The sequence below is a fragment of the Melopsittacus undulatus genome, chromosome 2 (assembly GCF_012275295.1).
Source record: "Melopsittacus undulatus isolate bMelUnd1 chromosome 2, bMelUnd1.mat.Z, whole genome shotgun sequence".
NCBI lineage: Eukaryota > Metazoa > Chordata > Aves > Psittaciformes > Psittaculidae > Melopsittacus > Melopsittacus undulatus.
In genome coordinates, this window is record NC_047528.1 from 117,654,698 (window position 1) to 117,682,125 (window position 27,428).

Genomic DNA, 27,428 nt, shown 5'->3' on the forward strand with positions numbered 1-27,428 from the left:
TTCCCACATTTCAAGCAGGATAAAGAAACAGACAATATTAATCTTTCTGATGTTGCTCTAGGGAACAAACAGCAGAGAAAAACTGTTTGATCACATATGTATTTACTTCTTTGTATGCAACACTTAAGCTATGAAACAGCAAAGCTTACACAAACCATGTTGTCAAGTGCACAACAATGCAAAAGCTTTAGAACTCCCTTAATCATTCATCTACAATAATCCTACTGCAAACAACTGCAGTCATGCAAATAAAGACATTCCACCAGCAAGCTTTGGGCAATTTTACTCCAGGAGTTCAAATCCATAACCTCCCTGGCAGATGCTGTATCACCTCAGCTCATAGGCTCATATAATCTTAAATCCCATTTTGATCAGCAGCTTAAGTTAAACTAACTAGATTCATATTAGAGCAGCTGAGATGCAGACAGATGTTCCCCTATTGCTAACTTGCCTCCATGCATAGATTAACTGAGGATACTGACACTTTGAATTACCATGGCAACTTTCCTAAAGTTTGTTTCTCATAATGCTTTTTTGTTCTTAAAGAAACTCATTTCATTTTCAATTATAACTAACTTCAAACTAAGATGACAACAACCTTCTACAAGATTTCATCTCCCCAGTCTATATCAATACAAGTGGGACAAAATTGAGCTATCACTAATAAACATATTTGTCCCTAATAAACTATGATGGTCTAGGTAATTTATACAGGTCAAAACTAAGAACTCCTCCCATCTCAGGAAGCTGCAGTATTCAAGGATGCTTTTGTGTGGATCTGTCATCATTCAATGTCAGAAACAGGTCAGATTTCTTCCTTTCTTCCTGAGCAGGGACAACAGATACTCTTTAAATATTTATATAGTTCTGCAAGAGCACCTGAGAAGAGCTATCCACAACACAACTTAATGTAAGAGAAACAGAGTTCCTAAAAAGGAGACCAAGATGATTACCACTATTAAAATCAGTCTCTGAAGGATCAAACAAAAAACCCCAACAAAACAAAGAAAACCCCTCAAACCCACATACCTCAGCCCACAAGCAGTACCAACAAAGCTAACTTTGAGAAGGGCTACACAAGCTAGCTCTGCTGAAAAGCAAAACGTTGACAGCTCAATGAACAATGCCCTGATAAAAACATAACATTTTCAGTGCCTGAGCATCGTCAGAGAACAACATCATACAGATTTGCTGTGTTTCCAAATCTTAACACAATTGCTCTAAAGCACATATTAGGCCATACTGTTCAAATAGGATTCATGACATGAAGAAAACTTTGTTAAATACTAAAGAGCAGAGGATGGCTATGTCAAAACAGAAGAATCTTGTTTAAAAATGAAACCCTAAAGGGGGTGGGAAGGAGGTGACAAAATCCCCAAACCATGCCACTGTAGGAGGAAAGGGCATTCAATACAGCTGAGAAAATTATGGTAGGGAGGCAAATCACAGTGTATTATGCCATTCTGGAGAGACTTGACCTTTGAAACACATATGGAACACAACACATATATTTTATACCTTGCATTAGCAACATTCAGAAGTCATTGCAGATATAGTGTCAGTCAGCTTAATTTCTTTATGCTTGTTGAGGTGAAGCAAAACAACATGCCCACAGGCTCAGAAAGATATAAAACTGTAGTTAAGCCAGTATCCCATTTAGGTAGCAAGTCAGCACAAGTGTCAAGGACTAAGAATGTCAAAGACCCTGTTTTTAGGTAAGAGAACAGAAGATGCATACTACAGAGACTGAGAAAAACATGACAGACTCTAGATTAACATTAACACTCTAGATTAAGATCAGCATCTTACATATACTTAGCAGCCCATATGTTATATGATCCGAAGTACTGGCTACCAGCAAGGCCACCATCTAAAGACATCTAATGAGTAAGTTTATCTACTTCCATATCAAAGTAGAAAACAAGCACCATTTACACATTTCACTGCCAGAGTTCACAGCAGATGTTCTGCCTTTGGAAGAGTCTTTTACAGTAGTGATTTCTCTCAATCATATCATGCTTTCACTTTCTTTAAAAAATATTTAAACAAACCATTTAAGGCTAACCCTCCTCATAGAATCATAGAATAGTCAGGGTTGGAAAGGACCTTAAGATCACCTATTTCCAACCTCCTGCCATGTAGATAACCCTAATGCCAAGCTCTAGTAGAAAGAAAAGTTACCATGAGACTAGCAGTTCAAGCGAACTTTCACACCTCTTTCTCTGTTTCCAAAAAAAGCAGCAGCCCTAAAATCCAGCCTTTATTTTGGGCATGTTTCTTGTGTTTTTCTCTTCCACTATGGGAGTCTGCTTTTTGCTCTATAAAATCAGGACTTCAGAGGAAAACTACTCCCTGTTGCTTAAAGTCCTACCACGCAGGCTGCCAACGACCCACAGCCCGAGGCTACCACAGCGGACACACACCGACGCGTTTTACACAACGAGACCGGAGCGGAGCTGCAACAAACTCGCCTCAAGCTCCGGGACCAACTGAGCATGGCGACCCCTCCACCTCACCCACCGGAAGATGTCCCAGGCCCTCCCCGGAGGCGCAATCCCACCGACCCACAGCTGCCATCTTCGCCTGGCTCCCGTGGCACCCCCGCCGGCCACCGCACACGGAGCGTGTGGTAAAGCAGGCCGCGGCGGGGACCTCCACCTCACCCCGACAACGGCGGAGGCCGTCAGCCTCCGGGTCCCCCCCGCTGTGGCCATTACCGGTTACTCACCGGAGACGATGAAGCGGCTCAGTCCCACCGTTAACTGCTCCCGCAGCTCGGCCGCACCGAGGAGCTGCCGTTGCCCCGGGTGACGGGAGCCGGCGGCGGAACGCGGAGCGGAGGCCGCACCACTCCGCCCGGCTCCGCCGCTCCCGAGTCACGTGCCCGGTTCCCCCCGCAACCCCTGCTCACGGGAACGCGTTCATTGGTCGAAACCGGGATCTCCGAGCCAATGGGGACGCGTAACCAGACCGGTAACCCTTGGTTACCGGTAACGGGAACCGGGGAAGGACAAACTTACCAGAACAGCGAAGGCAAGCAAGAAAGGGCAGGCCCTCCGTTAGCCAATCGAATGGCGCGGCTGCCCCGGTGCCGGCGGATCATCAGCCAATCAGATAACGGGGCGAGGGCAGAACGCTCCCCCGGTACCCACGGCTGCGAAGCTCCCCTCCCGGCAGCAGTACCGGTATCCGCTGCCGTGGAGGATGCCCGTGACCCCCGCGTCCCCCTCTGCCCCCCTCCCCTCATGGAGCCGGCCCTCGGCGGACCGGGACCGTAGGGCAACACCGCCCGGCCACGGCCCAGCCTCCCCCCGCCCCGCTGCCCCTCCCTCCCGCCCCCAGCGCTTCCTCTGCCCGTGGCCTAGCGGAGCCGCCGCGCAGTCCCGGCCGCCCCCCGCCGGTAGCCATGAGCCCGTGGGGCCGGCGGTGCCTCCCGCTGCTGGCCGTGGTCATCGCCCTCGCCGAGGCCGCGACCTGTGAGTGAGGCATCGGGGGGGAAGGCGAGCAGGGCCGGGAGCCACGGGGCCGAGGCGGGGGCTGGCGCCGGGGACTTGTGGCCGTGGGACGGGGGGCTGCAGGCGGTCGTGGGGCGGCCCGTCTGCCCCGGGTAGGTGCCACCGGAGCGCCTTGGTCCCGTCGGGTTTGGCTGCTCGCTGAAAGACAGTGGTTATTGATAGGGTTGCTGAGCTGTAACTTGGGGCTCGTGTGAAGCTGCAGGTTAGGGAAGCTGTGCCTTCGGATAGGGCTTGAGTCGCCTAGGAGATAAAAACTCGGTAGATCACTGTCTCAGGAGGGTGGCATTATTGTGGAGTCCAGGCAAAGAGCCCTGGCTGTTGTTAAGTTCAGACTATCAGGCTAGATAAGAACTACTTTGACATAAAAAATAAAATCAAAGCTTATGTCTTGAACACAAAGATAATAATGAAAGAAGACTGTGTAAGGAACAAGAAGAGCTGCAGCTCAAAGTAAGCCTGTTTCTGACGTGGTTTACTAATGATTAAACAGAAGAAAAACCTAATGTTTGCTGTTCAGACGTGTGTCTGGATGCTAGGGATTGTGAGTGTGAAGGGAGCAGCATGGGAAGATGAAAGTTCATTTTCTAATTTATTGTTGAACAAGTCCTAAAAATAAATCTTGTGATAAATGTTTCGTAATGTTTTCTCCTGTTTTCACCACATTTTCTGTGCCATTTATCTTGCTCACTGCATAACTTGTCAGTTTTATAACAGTGGGAAACTAGAAGTTGTCCTACTCACAAAATCTTCCTATGGTCCATGTGGCCCAGTTTCCTATCATTGGCTCTGAACATAGCCAGAGATTTCTGTACTAGGGAGCAAAAAGCCCAAAGAAACAAACAAAAACCAGAAAGATCTTATTAATGCAGCATTTACCTTTCAGTCATAAGGGAAAGTTGCTTCTCTGATAGTTCAGCTTCATTTGGTCCAGCATCCAGCGAGGGACATCTTTTGGATGAGATGGAGAAGAAACAAGGAAATATCAGCAGTTGGTTTGTTTTGTTGGCTGCATAAAGCTTATGTCACTGATGAGCATTCTGGGAGACTGTAGTTGCCGGAATTAGGGAGCTGATTGCAGTATAGCAGCTGTACAAACAAGACGATGCCACTTTCTACAGTGGTAGGCCATGTACTCACTGTTCAGTTTATAAGGAGCTTCTGGGAGAGAGCACTAGTAGGCTAGAACTGCTTTCCATAACTGGGATATGAGGTACGCAGCTCTAAGCTATGCTTAAATAGGCCAGCTGTGGTAGGTTTCTGGTTGTATCTGCACTACAAAACAGCTGTAAGGAACCATGGAATCTCACCCTTTTCCCCCCAGTTTTCTTTCTTTTTCTGTACCATAACTTCTAAACAGGTACTTGATAAGTAATCAGTACACAGTGTCTTTACTACAGCTGTTGCAATTGTAAGGTTTTTGAAATCCATAGCACTTGAGGGAGTACCAAATGAAGCACACAGCTCATTAAGGGTTAACTATTAATTTGGCAGGGTCAGAAGTGGGCTGGAGTTTCCGGTAATCAAACTGGCAGCAACAGCAGTCAGGATTACTTTTTAAAACAAAGGTTTTATCATAATCTTGGTAAGGAAAGAACAGTTAAATACACTGCTAATTCTGTACATAAGAGTTTAAATACTTGCAGTAAAAATATGGAATTCATATAGAGTTATATAGTTCATTTAAACTCAGAAGTCATAGGAAACAAGTTTAGGAGAAGGCTGAACTGCTGGAATGCAAGGGGAAAGACCCGTTTCCATTACCCCACTGAACTGAAGACGTGAGGTCAGCAGTGTTATATCTAGTGTAATGTCCTCAAGAACACTGCATGTGCTTAGAATTTTCTTGTGTGTTACTCACTACAAAACCCTTGTCACTAAAGGACAAAACAAGATTGTTTACAGTCAGTTGTGGATTAAGCCTCATCTACCCCACAGAGCCTCTGCCCTAAAGCTATGTCAGCATGCTCACACTGGTAGAAATCCGCAGTGTAAGCAAAATCAGCAGTTGCAATGCACGATTGTATCATTTTGTTGTCACTCCTTTTGCCTCAGAACAGATAACATCCTTCTTATTAGTCTGCTTTTATGTAATGACAAATGCAGGCACTTACCCAAGTTAATTAAGATGACACTGCTAGCAATAGCATTATCAAAATGTTCTTCTGGGTATGCTTTTCAGTGTGGCTCAGATCTTTCATAAGGTCCTTTGTGTCCCATCTTCTTGCCATGCTTTTTCCCAGTCTTCATTACCAGCAGCGATGGAGACATGTTCATCCCAGTCACTCAGTGCTTGTCAGGCCACACCTGGAGTACTGGGTCCAGTTCTGGTCTCTGCAATTCAAGAAAGACACAGACAGACTTGAGAGAGTGCAAAGGAGGGCCACCAAGATGACCAAAGGGCTGGAGAACCTGTGCTGTGAGGAGGGACTGAAGGGGTTGGTCCTGTTCTCCCTGGAGAAGACAAGATTTGGAGCACCTCATCACCATATTCCAGTATTAAAGGGCTGCTTTGAAGAGGGCAGAGGCTGTCTTTGCAAGGAGCCACATGGGAAAGGCAAGGGGCAATGGGTACAAGATGTACTGGGAAAGGGTTCACCTCGATATAAGGAAGTTAATTTTTTACAATGAGACAAATCACTCACTGGAATAACTTCCCCAGGGACATGGTAGAATCCTCATCACTGGAGGGTTTCAAGGTGTGTCTTGGTGTCAGATAATCTCCTCTAGGCTCCATTTCCCATGAAAGGCTGAATCAGATGATCTTTCGAAGTTCCTTCCAGCCTGGCTCTTCTATGGTATGTTAGTGATGGACTCATGGATTGATCAAAAAGATCTAGGGAATCCACAGTTACAGCAGTTTCCAATTCATTTCTTTTACTAACTGCTGTATGAAGGATACATAACAACCCAAGAATCCAAATCCAGCTCCTGAAAGACATTAACAGCATTTAAGATGTACTTAAGGTGTACCTTAAGGTTTGTGGAAGTGGCAAAGAGTAGAAGAGGAAAGCAGGCTTGAATCTTTTCTTTTGTGCCAGTAACTTCCCATTCTCCAGTAAGACCATGCTGTAGATCAACATGTATATAAGAAAAAATGAATCTTCAACTACCTAACTGCTGCCTGCTCATATACTTACTGTGTATTACTGGGGAAGGGCGCAAGCTGGCTTCTTGCATTTCTAAGCAAGTTGCTGGTTGCTTGTTGAGACATAGGTGTGCTTCAAAAGTTTGGAGGTATGCTGTAGTGCATCCACCTTATACTCAGGACATCTTACCTGTTGCCTTACCAGGAAGATCATTCTTCCTGGTGTAAAAGTGGGTAGATCAGTGTGGAGTCACAAGCTTATCCCACATTAAATACATTTAGGATGCTGTAACAGAAAGGTTTCTTCAGGGCATTATCCAATGATACACACCACAGTGCTTCAGTTGTGTTCCCTGTCACCTGATAAAGACCTTTAAGAAATGTGTTTAGGATGGTATGATTTTCATTACATCTGTCACCTGAAAGCCATTCTTGCTGCAGGTTCTGGTTCTCATTAGCTGTTCTTTCTAATAAGCCTTTGAAGTTCTTTCCTTCCTGTTAGTGCACAAACAGTGGGAATCTCTTCTCTGACACTTGGCTGGTGGCACATCTCAAATGATAGCAAACAGCAACTCCCCATTAAGGATTTAATTCACTTTTTTGTGTTAGATTCTCGTATTTGGTCAGTACTCACCGATTTTCAGCTGTTAAACTAACAAACAAACCATAACAGAGCTCTTTTTGTTTCTGCTAAGTTTTATCCCAGCAGTATGCCTCTCAGTTCCTGGTGAGGAAACGTCGAGCAAATTCTTTTATGGAAGAAAGTAAGAAAGGAAATCTAGAAAGAGAGTGCATTGAAGAGTTATGCAATAAGGAAGAAGCCAGGGAAATCTTTGAAAACAATCCTGAAACGGTAAGTATCTGATGAATACCCACAAGGTAGATAGTTGTTCCTTGCAGAGGAAAGATGGAAGCACATAGAATTCACACCACGAAGCTAAAAGGATTGCACCATGCAGACCAAGAACCAGTTTGAAATTCCTTTGTGTATGGAACTTTCACAATGAGTAATAAAGGCTGTAAAGCAAAGAGAATAGCTGAGCAGGTATTTAATTTCCAGTATGGATACCAGTTTTAGACCACAGTTGGCTGCAATCATGCCATCTGGGGAAGCTCTGTTGCCTTCAATTAAAAGTTTACGCTAAGGATGCATGGCAGTGCAACCCTTTTCATGAAGGGATTAACCATATTACTGCAAGCTTTCTTCCTAGTGGGGAGAAATCAGTTTCTCAGTTCATTCTCACTTCATATTAGTTGGTATTTATTATTTCATTCAATATAATATTCATATTTATCAAAGATATATTGATACTTGTATATATTTAATAAAATATAATAGCTTAATATTGTATCCAACTTTGTACTGTAAAAGGTTTATTGCACAATATATGTGGTTAAAATGAATTCTTGTTTTGCATACCGTGTCAGTTCCATATTCTTTCATACCATTGCAGGTATTTAGCTATATTGATTGTTAAGTTTAAATAGTTTCAGTAATCAGTTATCAGTTGCTTTTAACAGTTTCTGGTTTAATAACACTTTTCACTTCATTTGGAACTAATTGCATGTAAGAAGTTCAATCTATTCCAGGGGGGTTTGTTTATTTTGGGGTGAAAAGAGAATTAAAGGATGCTGCTGTGCATCTAATAACAACATTGGGCAATATCTTCCCTTTTAAAGAGATAACTTTCAGAGTCATTTTGACACCCAGTTAATTTTCATTACTTTCACTATAAAAGTGTCCAACTCAGTGCAGTATCTTAATCTCTCTACTGAGTCTTGCATTTATTGCATAACCTGCCATTTTAGCCTAAACAATAGTGATAGAGAAAACTCGGCCTGTGACTCAAAATGACTTTTTCACTTCTTTTGTAGTAATAATACCAATATATTTTAGTATTCATTCAGTGATATATCTTGCTGTAATTTTATTTACTTTAAATTTTTCTTACTCTTTATTTTTCTTTTTGCAGGAATATTTTTATCCCAAATATTTAAGTAAGTACAAGATCCCTGGACAAGTATATCATTCACTGGTCTTCATATTTGGATACTACTAGTTTAGTTATTCTGCACATAGTGCTTGAATGATTTCCATGCCGATCATAATGCATAGTAGCTCCTAGGCAGTTCTGTGTGCTTAGATCCTAGCAGAGGCACTCAGAAGTCTGTGATCAGCTGTCTAATATGCCCAGACAAGTTTCCTTATTCAAGCTGTGAGAACAGACTCTTTGAAGATGCCATGCATAAGCTGTTGTAACTTCAGTCTACATGAGTGTTTGTATCATAAGCAGATTGTGTGGGTTTGCATTTGCAGGTTGCCTTGCCTCCCATCGAGCAGGGATTTTCCGGGTTATTGCAGTTACTCCAGATTCTCCAGCTGACCTGAGGGCTTGTGTCGTTGGTAAGTGCTGCTTACCCAATACTTCACCTAATGCAGTCACATCTAACAACACACATGCACATGGCTTGAAAGCAGTTCACATAGGCAGAAAAAGAAACAAATCTCCAGCAAACTCCATAATCTAAACCATAAATTGACAGAAAATAAATGGGTGAGACACAGCATTTTCAGAGCAAGCAGTGTAAATTACTGATTTTAACTTTATAAGGAACATTGGAAAAGAAAAATGATTAACTGCAGAAATAGAAGGTAGAATTCTTTTGGAAACACAGGACTGACCTATGCCAACCCACCAGTATTCCCTAATATGTCCTCTCTACCACATCTTTAATAGTTATGCCTGACTCTTTGTATCTGGCAAGTCCTGTTCTGTCAGTTAATGGAAAAGACCGTGTGGGTAAGTTTTCTTTCTACCACTCCTTGGCCCATAGTTACTCTGTATCCCTGCATGGAGCAGGTAACATTGCCAGCTGAAAAATTCAAATATTAGGAAACTTGTGATGTTGCTCAAACAGTTAATTTTTTACACCTGTACATTTATGAGACCGGTGGGAATTGTGGGGGTTTTTACCCTCTTAAATTCACAGGAAGTAATCTGTACCTTATTTATTCCCTATTTATCACAGTTGAAACATCTCTCTAAACTTCTTAAACCTTTACAGCCTGGTTACATCAAGGTACCTTATGGTTAGTTTGAATAGGGATACTTAACCATCTGACACTGGTTTTATCATTAAAAACAATGATGGGAAAAAATTCCTTAGTAATTACACTGCTCACAGTCATGGATGAACATGTTTTCCAGATCACTTGACCAACACAGCTGCTGTCAAAAACTAAAATGCACTCCCATTCATATCACTCTTTCTCATTCTCATTAGAAGTCCTGGGAGGAAAGCATTTAGCAGGGTTGTGTCAATGTGCAGTGTTTCTGTAAACAGCTAGCTTACTGCATAGTCACTCTGTATCTCCATTTGGGTTTACATGATAAAAATCAAGTTAAATAAACTGTTACTATTGTTTCTCTGAACATGGGACCTTTCTTGAACAGAGAAACTGACCTCTGTAATCTTGAATTCCTGATATTCTTGAAAATGTGGTCTTTCTACTGAAATTTGTGGTGATGCAATAGGACAGAGAACTGTGAAATATGTCCTTAAAAAGCAATTAAAATAGTATCAAGTCTGTGTTTGGTCACATCTTGCAGGGATTAACATGGTTTAGCAAGTCATTTTCTAGTTGTTTTCTGTCTGACAAAGTACTGGTGGCTTTTTCTTTTTCTCAGTCATTACAGATTCTTGCTGATAGAACTAATAGCAAGATGGTTGTATGGGTACTTGATGTTATATGTCAAGCCCTTTCCTATTTCATTAAGTGTAGCTGTGGAGCAAGGAAAAGACAGGCCAAACTGATCCCTGAGGAAAAAATAATCCCAAATAACAAGTATTTCCAATGTTTTCTATCCCACAGACATTTCAAACCAGTGTAGCCCTCTGCCATGCCATAAAGATGGATATAAGCATTGCATAGATGGACAAGCCCAGTATACGTGTGTTTGTAAACCGGGATGGCAAGGAGCAAAATGTGAAGAAGGTAAAGTCTCTAATCTCATGATGATTTTAGTTCTCAAAACCACGATTATAGTTCTACTGTTATTTAATAGTATCTGATCTTTAAGTATACCCACACACAGTTGGTCAAATAATGCCTTCCTCTCAAACATTCTTACTTTGTTTTCCTTCTAGATATTAATGAATGTGATGACTTAAATGGAGGTTGCAGCCAACGTTGTTCTAATTTACCTGGAAGCTACCGTTGTTTATGCGAAGATGGCTACTTCATGCATCCAAATAAACGGGATTGTGGAGGTAAGAAGTAAGGCTTCAGGAGACCATCATTACGTGACAGTACATTGCCTGTTGACAAGAGAGAGGAAATCATGAATGGGTTAAGTCAACAACAGTTTTGGATAATATCAAGTAATTCAAGAAGCCAGACTTGAGGGTCATTTCCTGCTGTCACTTCCTTTAGTCTATGTATTTTTTGGAATGAATAATTCCCAAGGAAATTCCAGAATGGAAGACTGCTCTTTCATCAAAAAGCCCAAGCAGACAAGTTTTTAAGCATCTCTGTAATTCTTGGAAAGATACTGGAAAGGTTGGTTAAAAACTTAATCAAATACAAAAATACACTAATACATCTTAGTACCTGCAGTACTAGTTTTGTCATTTGATAAACCAGATTTATGTGTTTCATTACATCCAACTACAAAATTATACACTTAGGAATTTGGGATACCCACGATAACTGGAGAAAAGTAGATCAAATTGAGGACAGCTTTGGGAGTCCTAGCAAACCACTGGCAGAATCTGTTCTCCCTGTGCAGCACCATTTCCACAAGTCCCAAAAGCCACAGAGATAACTAGAATGATCCCTGCACAAACAAGTGGGAATTGAAGTACTAACAGGGGTCTGCTATTTTTCTGTCTGCAGGACTGCTGGTAAGATTGATGCTATACTTTGCATCCAGTTGTGACATACACGTTTTGAAAATGACATTGAAAAATTGGTAACACCACATAAGATAGACACTAAAATGGTCTGAGGGGTGTACAGACAGTGTGGGACTTAAATACCTGTCAGCATAGCCAGTTAACAGGCGATTGTGACATAAATTGATTGTAGCATGTAAGAAACCCTGATAGGATTATCTCTTGGCTTTCTAGATGTCTTTCTGCAAGTAAGATTTTATTATTCAGTCTGGTTTAGTTTATAGGAAAACTGCAGGCTGTTTCTCCCTCTGCCTTCCTGGACATGCATCCTTTTTCCTCTTACTCACAGAACAGACAAAAGAATGTGAAAAGCATCAGGCAGGGGATTTGTTTTGCTGGACATATAGAAGCACCTTGTAGGGACCTCTGTAGATCTTTGCTACTGCAACTATAGTCTGCTGTGAAAGCCTGGTAGACCTCTAGCAAGAAAAACCCAGTTTGCCCACCTCAGTCAGTTGCAGTTTTGAACAGGGTAAGGAAAATATTATATGCTAGAGAGTTACTTGTTTTCTGTAACTTATTTGTATTTCTAGATATAAACGAATGTCTGTTACATCCAAACATCTGTGGGACTGCCACCTGTAAAAACACCCTGGGGAAATATGAATGTGAATGCCCAGAAGGCTACACATACAATGCAACATCCAAGAACTGTGAAGGTAGGTCCTTCTCTCTCTACCATCCCATTTCTTTTTCTTTTTTCCCCACGTGTCATACGTCCCCTTTAAAAACCAAATCCCAGCATCTCACCTGGTGATGTACCTTCGTATCGTTTACTGTAATATGACACAATTATTTGTTCTTTCAGAGGTTCAGTTAGTCTATGTTACATGTAGTGGAATGACTTAATACCAAATGTTGAAAGGTTTTATGGTTTACTACCATCAACTGAGAAAGTTATCTGGCATACAGCAGGACACGTGTCCCTGCATGCACTGAAGTGAGAAAAACTTGACAATAATTAATCCAATTCTTACTCCTTTTAGTACTTTCTGCACACACATGGGTTGCATCAAATTGAATTCAAGCATTGTTTTTCTTCCAAAGCATAGTTTCCCCTGAAGGCTGCAAGATGAGGACATGAAAACAGGCAAAGTCTTAAGTCCTAGAAGGAGGATTATGCTGCTAAGCTTTCAGCCCTTGTTGTAACCACATTGAGTCACCAAATCCAGCCTAAGGACACAATTGTGCAAACTGACAGGAACGTAGCATTAGAGAAATACTAAATGACAATAGCTTTTCATTGTCATATTGCATGTAGGTAGTCAAATTCCATTATGCTTATTAGAAAAATCAAATTTACATGCATTTATGCACGACTGTATGATGACAGATATAGGTAGAGTGGAATAGAAGAGGGTTGGGGCTTTTTCCTCATCCTTTCTTAGGAGGATATAGATACAGTTATTCATCCCCTCCTTTTGGGAGGCACTATTGATGGAAAATACCAGCCTCAATTTTGGTATATCTTTGCCCATTTTCTTCTGTCTTCTCTGAAAAGGGAACTTCTCTTAAAGAGCTGACTGAACCAGTTAATCAAACAGCACAGAGTGTGTCTGTATTTTATGCATTAGCCTCTCCCTAGCACACAGGCTGAAAAGTTGAGACAAAGAATCAGGGTTTCCCCTTCCCACATTAATTGTTTAACACACAAAACCCGGCCTCCCCACATCCATTGGAAACCAATATAATTCCCTTTAACTAATTCAGCCACCTTACAAGCTCAGCTTCTTGTTGCCTCACAAATGAGACCAACTTCTCCCCAGCTCTGCACACAAGGCCTCTATCAGATTACTAGGTCTTATATACACAACAGGTAATTCTAGTTTGCAAATTTTACATAGAAGACATCAATTAGCATTAGTTTAGCTTTGCAGCAGTCACCTACTGGATTCATGTTATGCCAGAGAACCCACCATGTCCATTATTCCATTGATTTATTGTGTTAGTTTTCAGTCTGTGCCATGGATAATCTGAATAAATCTTTCTCTATGGTTTCATTTCTCCTAGATATTGATGAATGTGCTGAAAATGTTTGTGCTCAACTCTGTGTAAACTCTCCAGGAAGTTATAGCTGCTATTGTGATGGCAAAAAAGGGTTCAAACTCTCTAAAGACCTGAAGAATTGCGAGGTAAAATTGCACTACATAAAATTCCATGTGGAAAATCACAAAATTAGGTATTTCTTTATGACAGCTATAAGTTACATTAAGGAAAATAGGCAGCTATTTGAGAACGGATTCAAAATTGCTGAGAAAGTGCTGGGAACTCCAGGCTGTGGTTTGGCTCACAAAATAGACCTGGTAAGGATTTGGATGTTCATGTATGCTCATTTACAGGAATCCTGTCAAAAGAAGCTTTCCAGCTTTCCTTTGTCAGTCATCTTTATTCCCTGCTGCTTCTAGAAGAAGCCCCAGCTTTCTCCTATCAAACAACTAATTCCTGTTCACATTACTCAGAGCCAGAATACTCCCATTTGTCCATGTGTTCCCAGGTTTTTTTTAGACTGCTCAGAAGTCTATGCTCACTCTTTCAGAATTACTCTATGCTTTGCTTGTTTGGGTCAAAACCCCTGGATTGTTTTCCACAGTTCTCATCTGCCGCAGCTTAAGAAAAAGTATTTAGGAATATTTGCCAATTGAAGAACATCTTTGAGCCAGGACCAGCTGTTCTTGCTCAGTCTGAGAATTTATACTTCCTAATAGGAGAAAGTCTGTAACTCCCAAGAATCCTAGTTCAGGGATTTTCTTGTGACTGATTCACTGTGTACATTGAAAGGTGCAGGCAGGATGAGACTTGTTATGCTAAGGGAGCTCAGATAACTGCCAATGAAAAACCACCTCTAACATCCTATAACAAAATTGGCCTTGAACTGTAGGCACAAGGTCTGACACAAGCCCTAGCATGTATGGATTAGATCTTATTTGTGCTTTCTTAAACTTAATATCTGAACAACACTTGAAGTTATTACAGTTCATTTTGCTTATTCATGAAATAGGAAGAGCATCTTATAACTTCATGTTATTTTTAACATCATGTTCAAAAGCAATTAACTTCCTACCTGGAAGTTAGTTGCAGGGCTTTTAAGGCTAATAAAAACAAAGGTTAATCAGCAGAAAATACTTGCAGTCAGAAGACAAGTGACAATAGCAGGCATAAAACAAGCCATAAAATTCAAGATAAACACCTCCACATATAGTGAAACTGCTGCATTGTGAATACAGAAGTCAGAGCTTGGGAACTGCATTAACTTCTACCAAAGTACAGCTTGTTTTGAGAACAGAAAAACCCTTCACACCTAGTCTTGATCATTCCCTGCTTAAAAAAAGAGACAGGCTAGCAGCCAGCAATAGGAACAGGAGTTACTTCATGATCTATCGCAATGCATTAACAGCATTTTTTTATTCTCTGCCATTTTCAGTCTGTTACTGCGTGTATCCCACTGAACCTTGAAAAGAATTATGAACTGCTTTACCTGGCAGAGCAGTTTATAGGAATTCCCGTTCTGTACTTAAAGTTTAAACTGCCAAATGTCACAAGGTAAGCATTTGCTATTGATAAAAGTATGCACTGAAATTATGGACATTTGTTTCCATTCATTTTCTGAGGGTTTAGAAAGAGTGCATTGCATGAGTAAATGATATCACCATCTTCCCACAGGTTAAGATAACATTTATAAGGAGAATGAATTAACTTGGGTTCCTACAGGTACTAGCACTTAGAGGAAGCTGGAGTCACTTGAAAGTGGACAGATGAGTTATGGGTCTGGAGTAATTTTTACAGCATCTCTTACTGGTTGTACCATGTCCTTGAGCCACCTCATCAGTGTAGACAGCAGCTCTTACATGAAAAAAGCTAAGAGGTCATCAAGTTTCTTCCAGAGACCTCAGAAGCAGGTAGGAGGTGATAGCAGCTATGTCCCAGCCAGGAAACAGTGCACAGCTAGGGTAAAACATGTACCATTGGCATTCAGATGTGACTGCATCTGCGAATAACAGAGTTGGAGTCTTTCAGCCATTATAGTCTTGGTTACAAGTGCTGTGGTAGGGAGCAGTGTATGGACTGGGAGGAAGTTCAGAGACCCAGACATGAATGGGCAAGAAAGGAAGAAGATAGAAGGCAGTAAGTTTTCATTAGTTTGTGGGCAAGAGAGCAAAAAGATTGGTGCTTCCCTGTCACAGAAGCTTACTCTTCCTCTGAAGGAAAGAGCAGGGGTTGGGGAAGGTGAGAGCCAAAGATACAGATAGAGGAAGGCATTCAGAACTCTTAACATGAAATTCAGATATTACAGGACAATAATAACTGTACAGCTTCCAGTTACATATGGGAAAGACTTTCATTTGGATGGTGCTATACTTCTGCTCTGAGTAGAAGCTGTGACATGCTACACACATACAGCTGAGGAACAAAACCAGGCCAATGCTCCTGGCCTCCTCCTCCCCAGTGCTTCCTCTCACAGAGTGTTCCAAGGACACCAGTAGAACACTGTACCTTGTCAAGAGCACTGTTTATATGATTTCCTTTACTGCTGCCAGAACAATTGCTAATGGTAGTGACCCTCTTATTACTTGTGGGCCTCTTCACTGCAGCAGCTCAAATTGTAGTGTTCTGTGATTCACTGACCAAACAATTTGAGGGTAACAGCAGCAGCAGCTGTTGAGCTGGTGATCCCCAGAGCCTCAGAACCTTACAGAAGGACATAAATATTGAGAACTTTTTCCCCTGCCACTATTCCAAGTTGACCAGGCATTAATGCTCTCCTAGAAGACCTTTCTGAGGTGATAAATGTTTGACACTACCTTAATAGCATCTCTGTAAATACAGAGATGGGTCCTGTGGGTCTGCAGGAGAGACAATGACATCTAGTGGGCAAAGAACAAGATTGAAAGTGAATGTGACCCGAGTTCTTAATTACAGCTCCCTTACTTGTTATCATCTCATCAGATCCTAATTTCCAAATGGTTTGTTTTCTCCTTTAATCCTTGCTCCATTTTATCTAGTCCAGATTTTCTAGGAGACAAGGACTTGTTTTCACTATACTTATACTCTGTTCCACTATGCAGGTTCTGTAATGTAAACCATCATTTTTGCTACCTACACAAGTTCAGCCAACTGCCAAGGTCCAAGCAGCAAATCCTTGAATTAGAGAATGACTTATAAAAGGCAGCAGTAACCAAAACAGACTGCTAGGTTGTAATTGTTGTAGGATGACACTTGGCAATCCTGTTGTACTGAAGCACATCATAGATCATGTATTTTTTTTCAACAACACAGCTCTAGATATTGCAATAGGAATATTACATCTATCTTCTTACTCAAGGGAGTGTGATAGCCTTTATATGTAAAGCTCATAGCAGATTTGGGAACTGAACCAAGGCTCTTTCAAATCCCAGCTCAGGGTGTTCATCTCAAAACTTCACAGTGGATTTGTTGGAACAAGGCTTATATTAGATTCTGGTTTTTTGCTAATTGTGTGCAAATATCACAGGTGCTGAGATACAGTTACCAAGAGCTTAATATCTATTGAGTTTTCTTTTCTTACCCTATTAATGAGGTATCTTAGACTATACAGTATTTAATGTTTCCTATCTTCTTATTAAGATTCCTTGTTCATAACTCAGATTTACAGCAGAATTTGATTTCCGGACATACGATGCAGAGGGAGTTATCCTATATGCAGAATCCCTTGACAATACAGCCTGGATCTTGCTTGCTCTTCGTGATGGAAAGATTGAAGTTCAGTTCAAGAATGAATTCGTAACAAAAGTCACCAGTGGTGGCAAAGCCATTAATGATGGACTATGGCACATAGTAAGCTGAGTTTCCTTCTCCCATTCCTTCCTGCCTTTAACGCACTATGGGAACACTCTGTCTTGATAAGTAAATCAGGGAGCAGCTAATAAGAAGGCTTAAAAGTGATGCCCTCATATCTCCAATTTAAAAATCAACCAAGATCTTGACATCTATTTGCAATAAAGAGGAAATTACCACTCGGTGGCAACATAGGAATTATTCTTTGTAATCATGAGAAAAGAAAGAAGCAGAGTATTAAAAATTGTGATTGCATGGTCAAGTGTAGTTACTAGATAAAGTATCATTAGTAGATTAGATATTATTAGATTAGATAAAGTATCTAGAGTGCAAGTTTTACATTGGCTAGACCAGAAATCCATCTTCAGGCTTGCATACCTAAGATGAAAGGCCTTGGTCACTTAGACTATAAATCATACTAAATTAACATCAGTTGGGGTTTATTTTTAAAGGGGGCTGAGAGAAGCTAGGATTCTACTTAGACCTCCTTTCCCACTTCAGTGCAACTTCCTTGAGATTAAAAATCTACTTTGATGCCTAATAATAGTGGGAGCAAGCACTGAGCCTATTTTGTCTATGTTTCATCTGCAGATTCAATCCTTGGTAGCAGGTTGTAGTGAGATAGTGAACTGTGTGCCAAATGTGGACTTGATACAGAGCAATTGTAGAAATCACCTTCTGGCAAACACTATAGCACATAAAGCTGTGTAGTCAGCTGTATGGGTTTTCCCAAGGGCAGGATGGGGGTGGAATGGGTGATCATCCTCCTGTGGATGTCCATGCAGATGGACAGCATGCTGATTCAAATTTGAATTTGCTGTAAATATTGACTGCATTAAAACTAATGTGCAAGTCAGATGCTTAGAGAAGCATTAGTAATCCTTCCTCTGTGTGTATGGAATTAGTATTTAAGATGTTCTACATGTTTGTGTGTTTATGTCTAATTATATTTCATTTTAGATATCAGTTGAAGAACTGGAACACAGCATCAGTGTCAAAATAGCTAAAGAAGCTGTGATGAGTATTAACAGTCCAGGAACTCTCTTTAAACAGTCACAGGGCTTCTTGGAAACTAAGGTGTACATTGCAGGAATACCTCGCAAAGCAGACAACACTCTTGTTAAACAGGTAACTAAAATACTAAGAGTAATGTTGATTAATACTGGTCTGTTATTTATTTGGGTTTATTTTATTTACTTAGTGGTCACATAAGAAGGAAGATTTGCATGGAATCCTTTTAGAAAAGGAAAGTTACGTTATTTAAACACTGTTCTGAAAATAGACATGGATGGAGCTTTGTTTTCCCCTCTTAAGTTAGGTTTCAGTTGTAAAAACTTACCATCTAATCACAGAATGGTTTGGGTTGGAAGGGACCTTAAAGAGCATCTAATTCCAGATCCTCTGCCATGGTCCCCACAGCCTTAATCTCTCAGGATTCTGTAGTCCATTCCCTAATACAGCTTTAAGATTCCCTAAATCATGTCTGCTGCAGGAGTATTTCACAGTGATTCATGTTTCTGGTGCTGGCCTTGGCTAGGCTCTGATTAGGTATGGAATTTGCTGTGCAGGCAGCACAATGAGCATTCCTTTCTACTAGGTTTTATAACAGTCCAGGCTAGACAAGGCCCATGATTCTCTCAGCTCTGTGTTACGCTGGGGATGGGTACAGTCAAGTTGTTGCCAAACTAATTGGCAGTCTAAACTGAGATGCAAGAAGTAGCTGTACAGTAGAGATTGCAGCTTTCCCCACCCCACCAAACCTATCTTTGTCAAAGTGAATCAGAGAGAAGAAACATGAAGCAATACAACAACATCCCGTTACCTAACAGAAGGTAGTTTCAGAAGTGCCTTTGTCCTTTGGTACAAGGAGCAAACGAAACCTCAACCAAGGAGCAGTGCTAGTGATCGTTGTCTTTCAGCTACAGAAAAGCTGTTGTGCCCCGAACAAAAGGACAGTGTGACCTTTAAAAATTGAAGCAATCATTTTGTACAGATTGCTGGCATCAAAATAGAAAATGTTATTAAATCAGAAATACCTTTTGAAGGCTAAGGTACTAAGTGCATACCATTTGTTTTCTCCCACCGTCATTGCTGTAACCCATCACATTGATAAGGCTGGTTTTGGCTGCCCAGAAATAAGCTGACATGTAAAGTAATGCCATATTATTAGCATTTGTAAAACAACTTTGAATGCAAACACCTCATGTTATAACACTTCTACAGATTAACCCTCGTCTAGATGGGTGCATCCGTGCCTGGAACCTGATGAATCAGGGACACTCAGGTGTAAAAGAAGTTATTCAAGAGAAACAAAGCAAACACTGTTTAGTAGCAGTGGGGAGAGGATCCTTCTACCCTGGCACTGGAATGGCCATGTTTCAGATAAACTACAGTAAGTATTTTGCTGTCTATTCCTGTGTTTTTTGCTGGTGATGGAACTGATGAATTGTTAAAAGAAAGGAGTAAAAAAGATAGAGAGAAAGAAACTCACCCAAACCAAGCTGTACACCACTGCATCCAGCCATGATTCCTGTAAATCCTGTTAGAAAGGTGCTTGAATGAGAAGTCCAATCCCATTGATGTCATCCGTTTAATTTCTGAAGTACTTTGGCTTAGGAAGTGATTCTTTACTTGCAAAGGACAGGCACTGCTGAGCACATTCACTCTCCAATGATGTAATTCTGTCTCCTCTTCATCAGTGGGGAAAGCTATCATATTACTGACAGAGAAAGAAGATTAGGTGTGAAGATCAGTGCAATTCTGCTTCTAAATGAACATCCTGTCTAGAGGTTTTAGGTGCATCTCTTGCTCCTTCCTGAATGCAGAACTTTCTTGTCTGACCTGCCCTAACTTCAAAGTTTCCAAACCAGAATCTCCAAAACGAGCCCAAAATGAAAAAAAAAGTAAAATCTGTTGAGCATCATCCCAAATCCTGTTGTCATTATACTCTTCCCCACCTGAAACACTGTGCTGTCCTTCAGCTCTCCTCTGATCCCCAGTCCTTTTCATCCCAGGGCTTGCTAGGCTGTCCCATTCTCTTTTATATTCTGCTATTCTTCCTATTCTCTTCTTGCTTTTCTATTTCCTTTCTTTAAATTCTGTAGCCTGCTTCAAAAAGATTTCTTCAGCTTCCTATATTTTATACTTCAAAAATAACTTACATCAGTTTCCTATGCCACTCAACTTTCCCCCCTTTCATTCACAAACACCATGCTGCCATGCCTCATCCTGACCTTCGTGTTTGGGGCTGGTACTATGATTTCACCCCCTCTCTTTTCTGGTCTCACCCCTGCTCCCCTCTCAAGAGGCTTTCCACATTGAACTGCTGCCCTTCCATGACCTGTTACAGCCCCACTGTCTCCCTACCCATTTGGCTTTGTGTAGGAATGTACCCTCACCTCATATATTTAGGATTCCAACTTCCTCAGGTAACTACTAGAAATCAAGAAACTACTAGATTTGACAGGGAGGGGCAGGGAGAGGAGAGACACTGGAAGAAAAGGTACAGAAGATGACAAATACCTCTTTAAATAGTATCTTTTGTATTAACTTCACTATGAATGTACCATATGAAATCATATTTCCACCATCTGCATCTTCATGCACCTGCATATTCACAGTTTAGTAATGGAGCTGCTTTAGAATGGTAAAGTATGAAAACTGCCATCTTCTGCTCAGTGGCAGCAATTCATGAGTAAAGTAGGGGTTTGTGTTCTTCCTAAATTGACCTTTAATGAATGTGGCACCTCTTCCATACTAGAATGGAGAAGGTTGGGGTATTTTTTGTGGTGTGGGGTTTATTTGGGGTTTATTTTTGTTTTGGGTTGTTTGGGGTTTTTTTGAAGACTTATACTGCTTTCTAAAAGCTCCAGGTTCACTGTTTGGGTTTTTCTTTGTTGTTTCTGGATATTGGTACAAGTTTTTCCAGTGGGAGCAGATTAAATACTAATTTTTGACTCTATATTAACTTTTTTATTAGCAAAAAGATTTACCCATTTCAATTATTCTTTCTAAAACAGATGATCTTGACAATGCTGAAGACTGGCTAATAAATGTGACTATGACTATTCGCCCATCCACAGATACTGGTGTTATGTTTGCCTTGGTTTCTGGTGAAACAGTACCTCTTGCTTTGTCCATAGTGGACTCTAACTCCTCTGACTCACAGGTGAGCTTACAATTACCATGGCAGCCCATCTGCATAAGTCACATCTCTTGTTTTTGTCTCACGTAACTTACTACTCTGCTTATGCAAAACTGAACTAAAAAGAGCTACTCACATTAATACACTGATATTTTGCAAAGCACTTAGACCATATAGTGATGTGCAGAAAATATAGTGCTATTAATAACTGCTACATCAGTGACTAAGCATTAAGCTATCCACTACATCACATCTTCATCAACCTTTCCTTCCAAATGCACAAAACAGAAAGGGGAATATGACAGAAGATGAATGGTACTGTAGTAATGGCATCATGTTAGTATTGATTTATAAACTGATCTTTTCATCCTTATATTTCCATCTGTTTAACCTGTTTGCATCAGGCATCCCAAAATAGACCATGTTTAAACACCATGGTTAATCCATGCTTTTGCCTGAAATAAGAACCTGTAATGAACACTCTGTTACATTCTAAACTGCCAGAGGAATAGGACTTGACATCAGAACCATAACAAAGATGTTTTTACAGTGAACATCCCCACTTATAAATGTAAGAATATAAATGAATGGCATTCATTAGCAAAGGTAGTGATTTTACATCTAGTCAGTAACTTCTCCAACTTAAGGTACCAGGTTTTAAAATGTGGCTCTAACATTTCCTTCTACTTTCAAATACAAAATGTATCAGAACCAAGTATAGTTGTGCATTAAAGTTATATGTGACACCTTTTCTAACCTGTCATTCTTCCAATTAGAAAATCATTGTGACCATTGGAAACATCACTGTTGCTCATCTGGAATCAAAGAAGTTATGTACACCCAGGAAAGTGCTAGTTGGACTTCTAGTGACCAAACAACAACTTGAACTGTCTGTTGATTCTCACACAGACAGAAGCAATCCAGAGCAGCTGTCTATCCTGCACCAAGCAATGATGTCAAATGTTGTTACCTACTTGGGTGGCCTGCCAGGTAAATTCTATTTCTTTTAATTAATTTGATTATTTGTACAAACCTGGTTATATTCAGCTTGACCCAAGCTAGAGAGAGCCTGTAACTGCACTGAAACAAACAGGTTTTTTAGACAGAAATGTGCTGAAACCTCAGATATTTTGTTTAAAGCAAGCTGCAAGTGTATGCAGTCTTAAGACATGTGCAAGCAGTAATTTGCACAGAGAGGGCACACATTTATCTATAAACCAGTTTGACTTCAGGGTGAATCATCAAGAAAAGCATTGACAGAGATGATGAATTTTCACAGCCTAAAAACCTCAATCTTGAACACTGATAAAGACACCAAGGTTACATTACTACTGCAGAGTTCTTCTGTATCCTCTATTTATTTTAGGGAGGATAAGTCACAATTCCTAAGGATGTTCTAAGAGTTTGACCTACATAGTTCTGAATCAACTTCCATTTTACATGTATGCCGCAGTGTCATAGGACTGCCTCAGATACAGCTGAGGGCTCCAAAGCTATACAAAGCTTTTGTATCCAAAGAGGGGAGGAGCTAAATATCCATTGGAGATGATCACTTTAGGCATTTCTGCCAAGGTAGCATGTGCAGAAGAAGGTGGAATTATGGTTCTGCCCTCTAGACTCACTTGTCTAGAGGTGCAGTACTGTCAGATACTGCAATAGCCATAGTGGTTTGTAATACCTGTTCAGTTTTAAAAGAGAGATGAAGCCAGTATTTACGTAGTAGAAGAGAGCCAGTAGATTAACTGAGCCATAGTAACTTAAATATTCCAGTAATTCCTTAGACATCTTCATCTTTGTGATCTTTAAATGATGCTAATACATTGCCAGCCACAGAGAAACAGGCATTTTGAGAGCTTCAGTCATTCATTGCAAATAGATAGGAAGCAAGTGGCTAGGAAAGGAAAGCAGTTACTTTCTGCTTCTCTAAAGTAAGTGTTAATTCGCATGTTGAAGATACAAAAAACCTCTGTATGCATAAACAGTTTCCACTTAAAGGTCTCAAAAAAGCTACACAGCCATCCCCATTATCCAAAGAAGCCTCTTCCATAACAGCCTTTGCTACCAAAGAAGGAAAAGATAATATAGGAAAACTACTTCAGGTTCCCAAGTATGGCCACTTTGGCTGCACTCATTTATTTACTCACTGTAATTTATGCCTGAAAAGCCTCTGGGATTAGTGAAGTATAAAAAAAGTAGGTAAGGATCCCCACATTGAGCTCCAGTGCTCTTAACTGTATAGTTAAAAGGCACCTAACAAAAATAGGCATTTCATAAGACCAGAAATCCCCAGTTTTTATACACATTTCTCCAAACTAGTACCAGCATTGGGAGCATGCCTTTATATTAATTCAGCACAACCAGTGCAAGCTAAGTGAGACTTGCATGGCTCTATGGCAGCAGAGTAAAAGAGCAATGGAGCACTATTCCACAGGACTGCACAGTACTTTATCTTACAGCAGAAGAAAAATCACAAGGAAGCAACATTTCTTGTTCCCAAGACAATCAAATGTATCTTCTAGAAGAGACAGGATGATTAACATCTGAAACCAAAGATGATGCTAAAGAGATCATCCTCATCCTAGTTGCTGAATGTACTTGGGCCACCTTAAGTTTAGCTTGTAAGAATCCAGTTGTACCCTTAGACATCAGAACAATGCCTGCTTGATTTCTATACTTAACATATTGTTTCCTGAAGCAGATCCAAACAATACCTAAACGAGCAACAGATAAAGTGAGTCTGTTATAGATAATTCACTTTGAAGAAGCAGTAAGGAAGCAGTAAAATGTGTGGAGCTCCCAGGAGTCCCCTCTCTGAGAACTTGCAGGTTTGAATTCAGAGTAGCTTTCTGGCAACAGCAAGATGATTCTTTCTGTGACCTCTAGATCCATAAACATCTGTTTGTAAGGCAGGACAACAACAGTGGACTCAAGAAACAAACTGTTGGATCATTCCTTAATACAGGAAATGCTACCACAAAAAACATTCATGCAGCTCAGTTTCAGGGTGGAAATAGACTCAAAGGCACCTTTCAAATTCTACTGACCTTCCTCAGCTTTGTTGACTTTATCTCAACCTTAAAGAAAGGAGAAGAACCTGAGTGTATCCTGCCAAATTCCTCATCTCCTGTGGCTGACTAATGGATAGGGATACAGTATTCCCCATGGTTTTGCTAAAATACATAAGAATTTGCATGCCTTGGCCTAATAAACTGAATGTGTTTCTGTGCAGATGTTCCTCTGGGTGCTACGTTAGTAACTGCTTTTTATAACGGCTGCATGGAGGTGGAGATCAACAACAGACAGCTGGATCTGGATGAAGCCATTTCTAAACACAATGACATTAGATCTCACTCGTGCCCACAGATTATGCAGTAACCATTCAATTCTTAATTTAACTTTTCTCTTTCAGATAGAATTTGTGTAATTAGTCTCATGCCATAATGAAGCCTGTATTATGTTATTCAACATGTGCCAGGAAAATAATCGACAGCATGGTTTTCCTCTCTTTTATATAGAAGGGGGGGTGAGGGAAATCCCCTCTTTTCAGCTGAAAACAGACAATCCAGATAAAGTTCTATAAGATGTTCTTTTTTTCATATGAATGATAAATCTTAAAGCTAGGTTTATCTTCCATGTTCATACTATGCTCTTGATATATTTAGTTTGGAGAGAGAGAGTTCAGGAAGTTCTGTTTAGAACCAATTTTACTTAGTTTTCATATATTAGCACAAAGCTGCAAGTTTTGGTCCTGTGTTTGAATCTGAACCAAACCTGTCTCATTAAACTTCTCCAAGCATTCCATACAAAGAAAAACCTCTACAGATTCTATAATCTGTGCTTATGGGAGAGGAAAAGGAAAAAGCCCCAACAGAATCTGGAGCCCAGGCTCTCTGTGAACGTGTTTACAAGTTGTATCAGTATTGGTAAAGCAACTTCAACACTGAAATGGTTTTATAAGTAGCTCAGTTTTTGCAGGTAGTTCTTGTTTTACCATACCAGCTTTAATCCCTCTATCACAGGGACTCAGTTTAGGACTTTGCAAGTAAATTACCTGACCTAATTCAGAAGTCTTTTAAAAGTCAGTTAAAATGCACCCCAGGCAATTCTGGAAAACAGGAGATGGCTGGAAAGAATGTGCTCTGGTCTTCATCATGGGATGTCAAACTGGAATCTGCTAAGTAGAGCTGAGAGATTGTGGCAGACATTTCTTCTATGTGGGACAAATCTAGCACTCCTCAATCCGAGCACCCTCTAAAGGTCCATCATTTTCCCTTTATCTAGGTCAGTCTTGCATTCACAAAGCCCCAGAAGAAATCTGTTTGTAAGCCCTGTTGCAGTTGTGTTTCTGACATACTTGAAAGCCTAAAGTTTGCTAGGAACATGAGAATACAAAGCCATATTCTGCTCAGCCACTTTAATGGAACAGGTAATTAGAAAAATATTGTTTTTCTCAGGTGCACTTATTTGAAGCAATTTTAATACTACTTTAGCATCCTTTGAGCATTCCTTCCACTTCCAATCTCATTTTCACACAAGCAGAAACCACGCTGTTCTCACCTAGTGGTTTTTTTTAACCCCAAACCAAATAAATAGCAAGAGGATTGCTGTAAGCGATGAATACATACTCTCATCCATCAACTGGATAGACGTTTATCTGCCAAGATTCTGGACCTGTGGTTTGCTTTCTTCACTCAAGACACTGAAGGGGAAATGTATGTGCAGAAGGATGGATTGTGACAGTATTCATTTTGAGGATTGCCTTTCTCCAGAGATATTCCCAGTGACGTTAGCAAGGTTTCTTTCATTGTCAAGTCCTAACATTAGTACATTGGTATTGTAGAATCTGAGCCCATCTTTCAACATTATTGCTTTGTCTAAGGTTATTGTTAACTTCACTTCCCACTTGCGTGATGTAATACAGGATTTGCTCTGACTTGCACACCACCCAGCCTCAGCAATGTCTCTGAGTCTGCCCAGCACTGGTTCATATATAGCTGCCTATCACCAGCAATACCATATAGTTGACACCCAGGTCCTAATTACCAGTGACTTGTTAGTTCAGCTTTCTAGTATGGCAGGTAGAAAAAGATTTGATTATTTGAGGGCAAATAATTGCAGGAAAGCATCCCTCCCTGCTCTCCTCCCATCCCAACACACACAGTCTTCATTTGGGCCCAAGCAGATTAATAACTTGACCGAAATAAGCAGGTTTTGCACACAAGGCAGAGCTGAATCAGGACAAATACACGTGATCATTTATAGTGTCTCAACAGCACCCACTGAATTCTTGAAAGCCCTTGGGTCACTCTCTGCCTTGTACAACAAATACAAATGATGAGAGATGAGGGACACAAAATAAAGTGTCAGCAGTACTCAGTGCTTATATTGGCCTGTGATAATAGAAGAAAAAGGAGGTTTTGGTGGGGTTGTCTCTTGTTGTTTGTTTGGTTTTTAGGTTTTGGATTTTAAGTGTAATAAATGGTATAGAGATGAAATGAAAGACAAGAAGAAAAATCACTGCATTTTCTCACACATACTCCATTTCTTTCTGTTGTCACAGAATAATATTTTAGGGTTTTGTAGTTATAATGAAACCTCTGCATTTTTTATGTGAAAGTGCCTCCCTCTTGTAAGAATTAAATAAAGCCACATTTGCAAGTTTCTTTTTATTTTAGCTTGTATTTGCATATCTCTGTTCATTTTCACTGTGCAAGACTTGTCCTAGTGGAAAATTGCTTACTCAAGAGGTTGTGATAATCCAGCAAAGAAATGAATTGGCTCAAATTAATATGCTATCCAAATAGGCATCCATATTCTCTAGATAAATTCTGTAAGTTTAGTAATTGTTAATATTGCCTGAGGAAATTAAGCTTTGCTTAAAACTACAAGGGGAAGAAAGATCAGCGAAAGCTCCTGA

At 40.5% G+C, this 27,428-nt stretch overlaps 2 protein-coding genes across 8 annotated transcripts in view; one reads left to right on the plus strand and one right to left on the minus strand.

The window, feature by feature from the left end:
• Window positions 1-2,873, minus strand: part of ARL13B (ARF like GTPase 13B) — a 36,372-nt gene extending 33,499 nt beyond the window's left edge. For all 7 annotated transcript variants that reach the window (XM_034074438.1, XM_034074440.1, XM_034074442.1 and 4 more), the window contains exon 1: window positions 2,729-2,873. The gene's annotated coding sequence lies outside the window, so the exon portion shown is untranslated. The remainder of the gene's footprint in view (window positions 1-2,728) is intronic.
• Window positions 2,874-3,345: 472 nt separating this feature from the next.
• Window positions 3,346-27,185, plus strand: PROS1 (protein S). The gene is made up of 15 exons (XM_034059953.1): window positions 3,346-3,476; window positions 7,296-7,453; window positions 8,574-8,598; window positions 8,918-9,004; window positions 10,475-10,597; window positions 10,750-10,872; window positions 12,090-12,215; window positions 13,567-13,688; window positions 14,978-15,096; window positions 17,178-17,367; window positions 18,328-18,495; window positions 19,591-19,759; window positions 21,387-21,535; window positions 22,288-22,501; window positions 24,741-27,185. Exons 1-15 carry the CDS (start codon window positions 3,407-3,409, stop codon window positions 24,884-24,886), a joined length of 1,989 nt encoding a protein of 662 aa, XP_033915844.1. The 5' UTR covers window positions 3,346-3,406; the 3' UTR covers window positions 24,887-27,185.
• The last annotated feature ends 243 nt before the right edge of the window (window positions 27,186-27,428 follow it).

Excerpts from the sequence above, each read along its gene's own strand:
- PROS1 (XM_034059953.1), top strand. The coding sequence starts at position 3,407 with ATGAGCCCGTGGGGCCGGCGGTGCCTCCCGCTGCTGGCCGTGGTCATC. Across the intron at positions 9,005-10,474 it reads CCTGAGGGCTTGTGTCGTTG|ACATTTCAAACCAGTGTAGC; the intron begins GTAAGTGCTGCT and ends TCTATCCCACAG. Across the intron at positions 19,760-21,386 it reads CATGTTTCAGATAAACTACA|ATGATCTTGACAATGCTGAA; the intron begins GTAAGTATTTTG and ends TTTCTAAAACAG.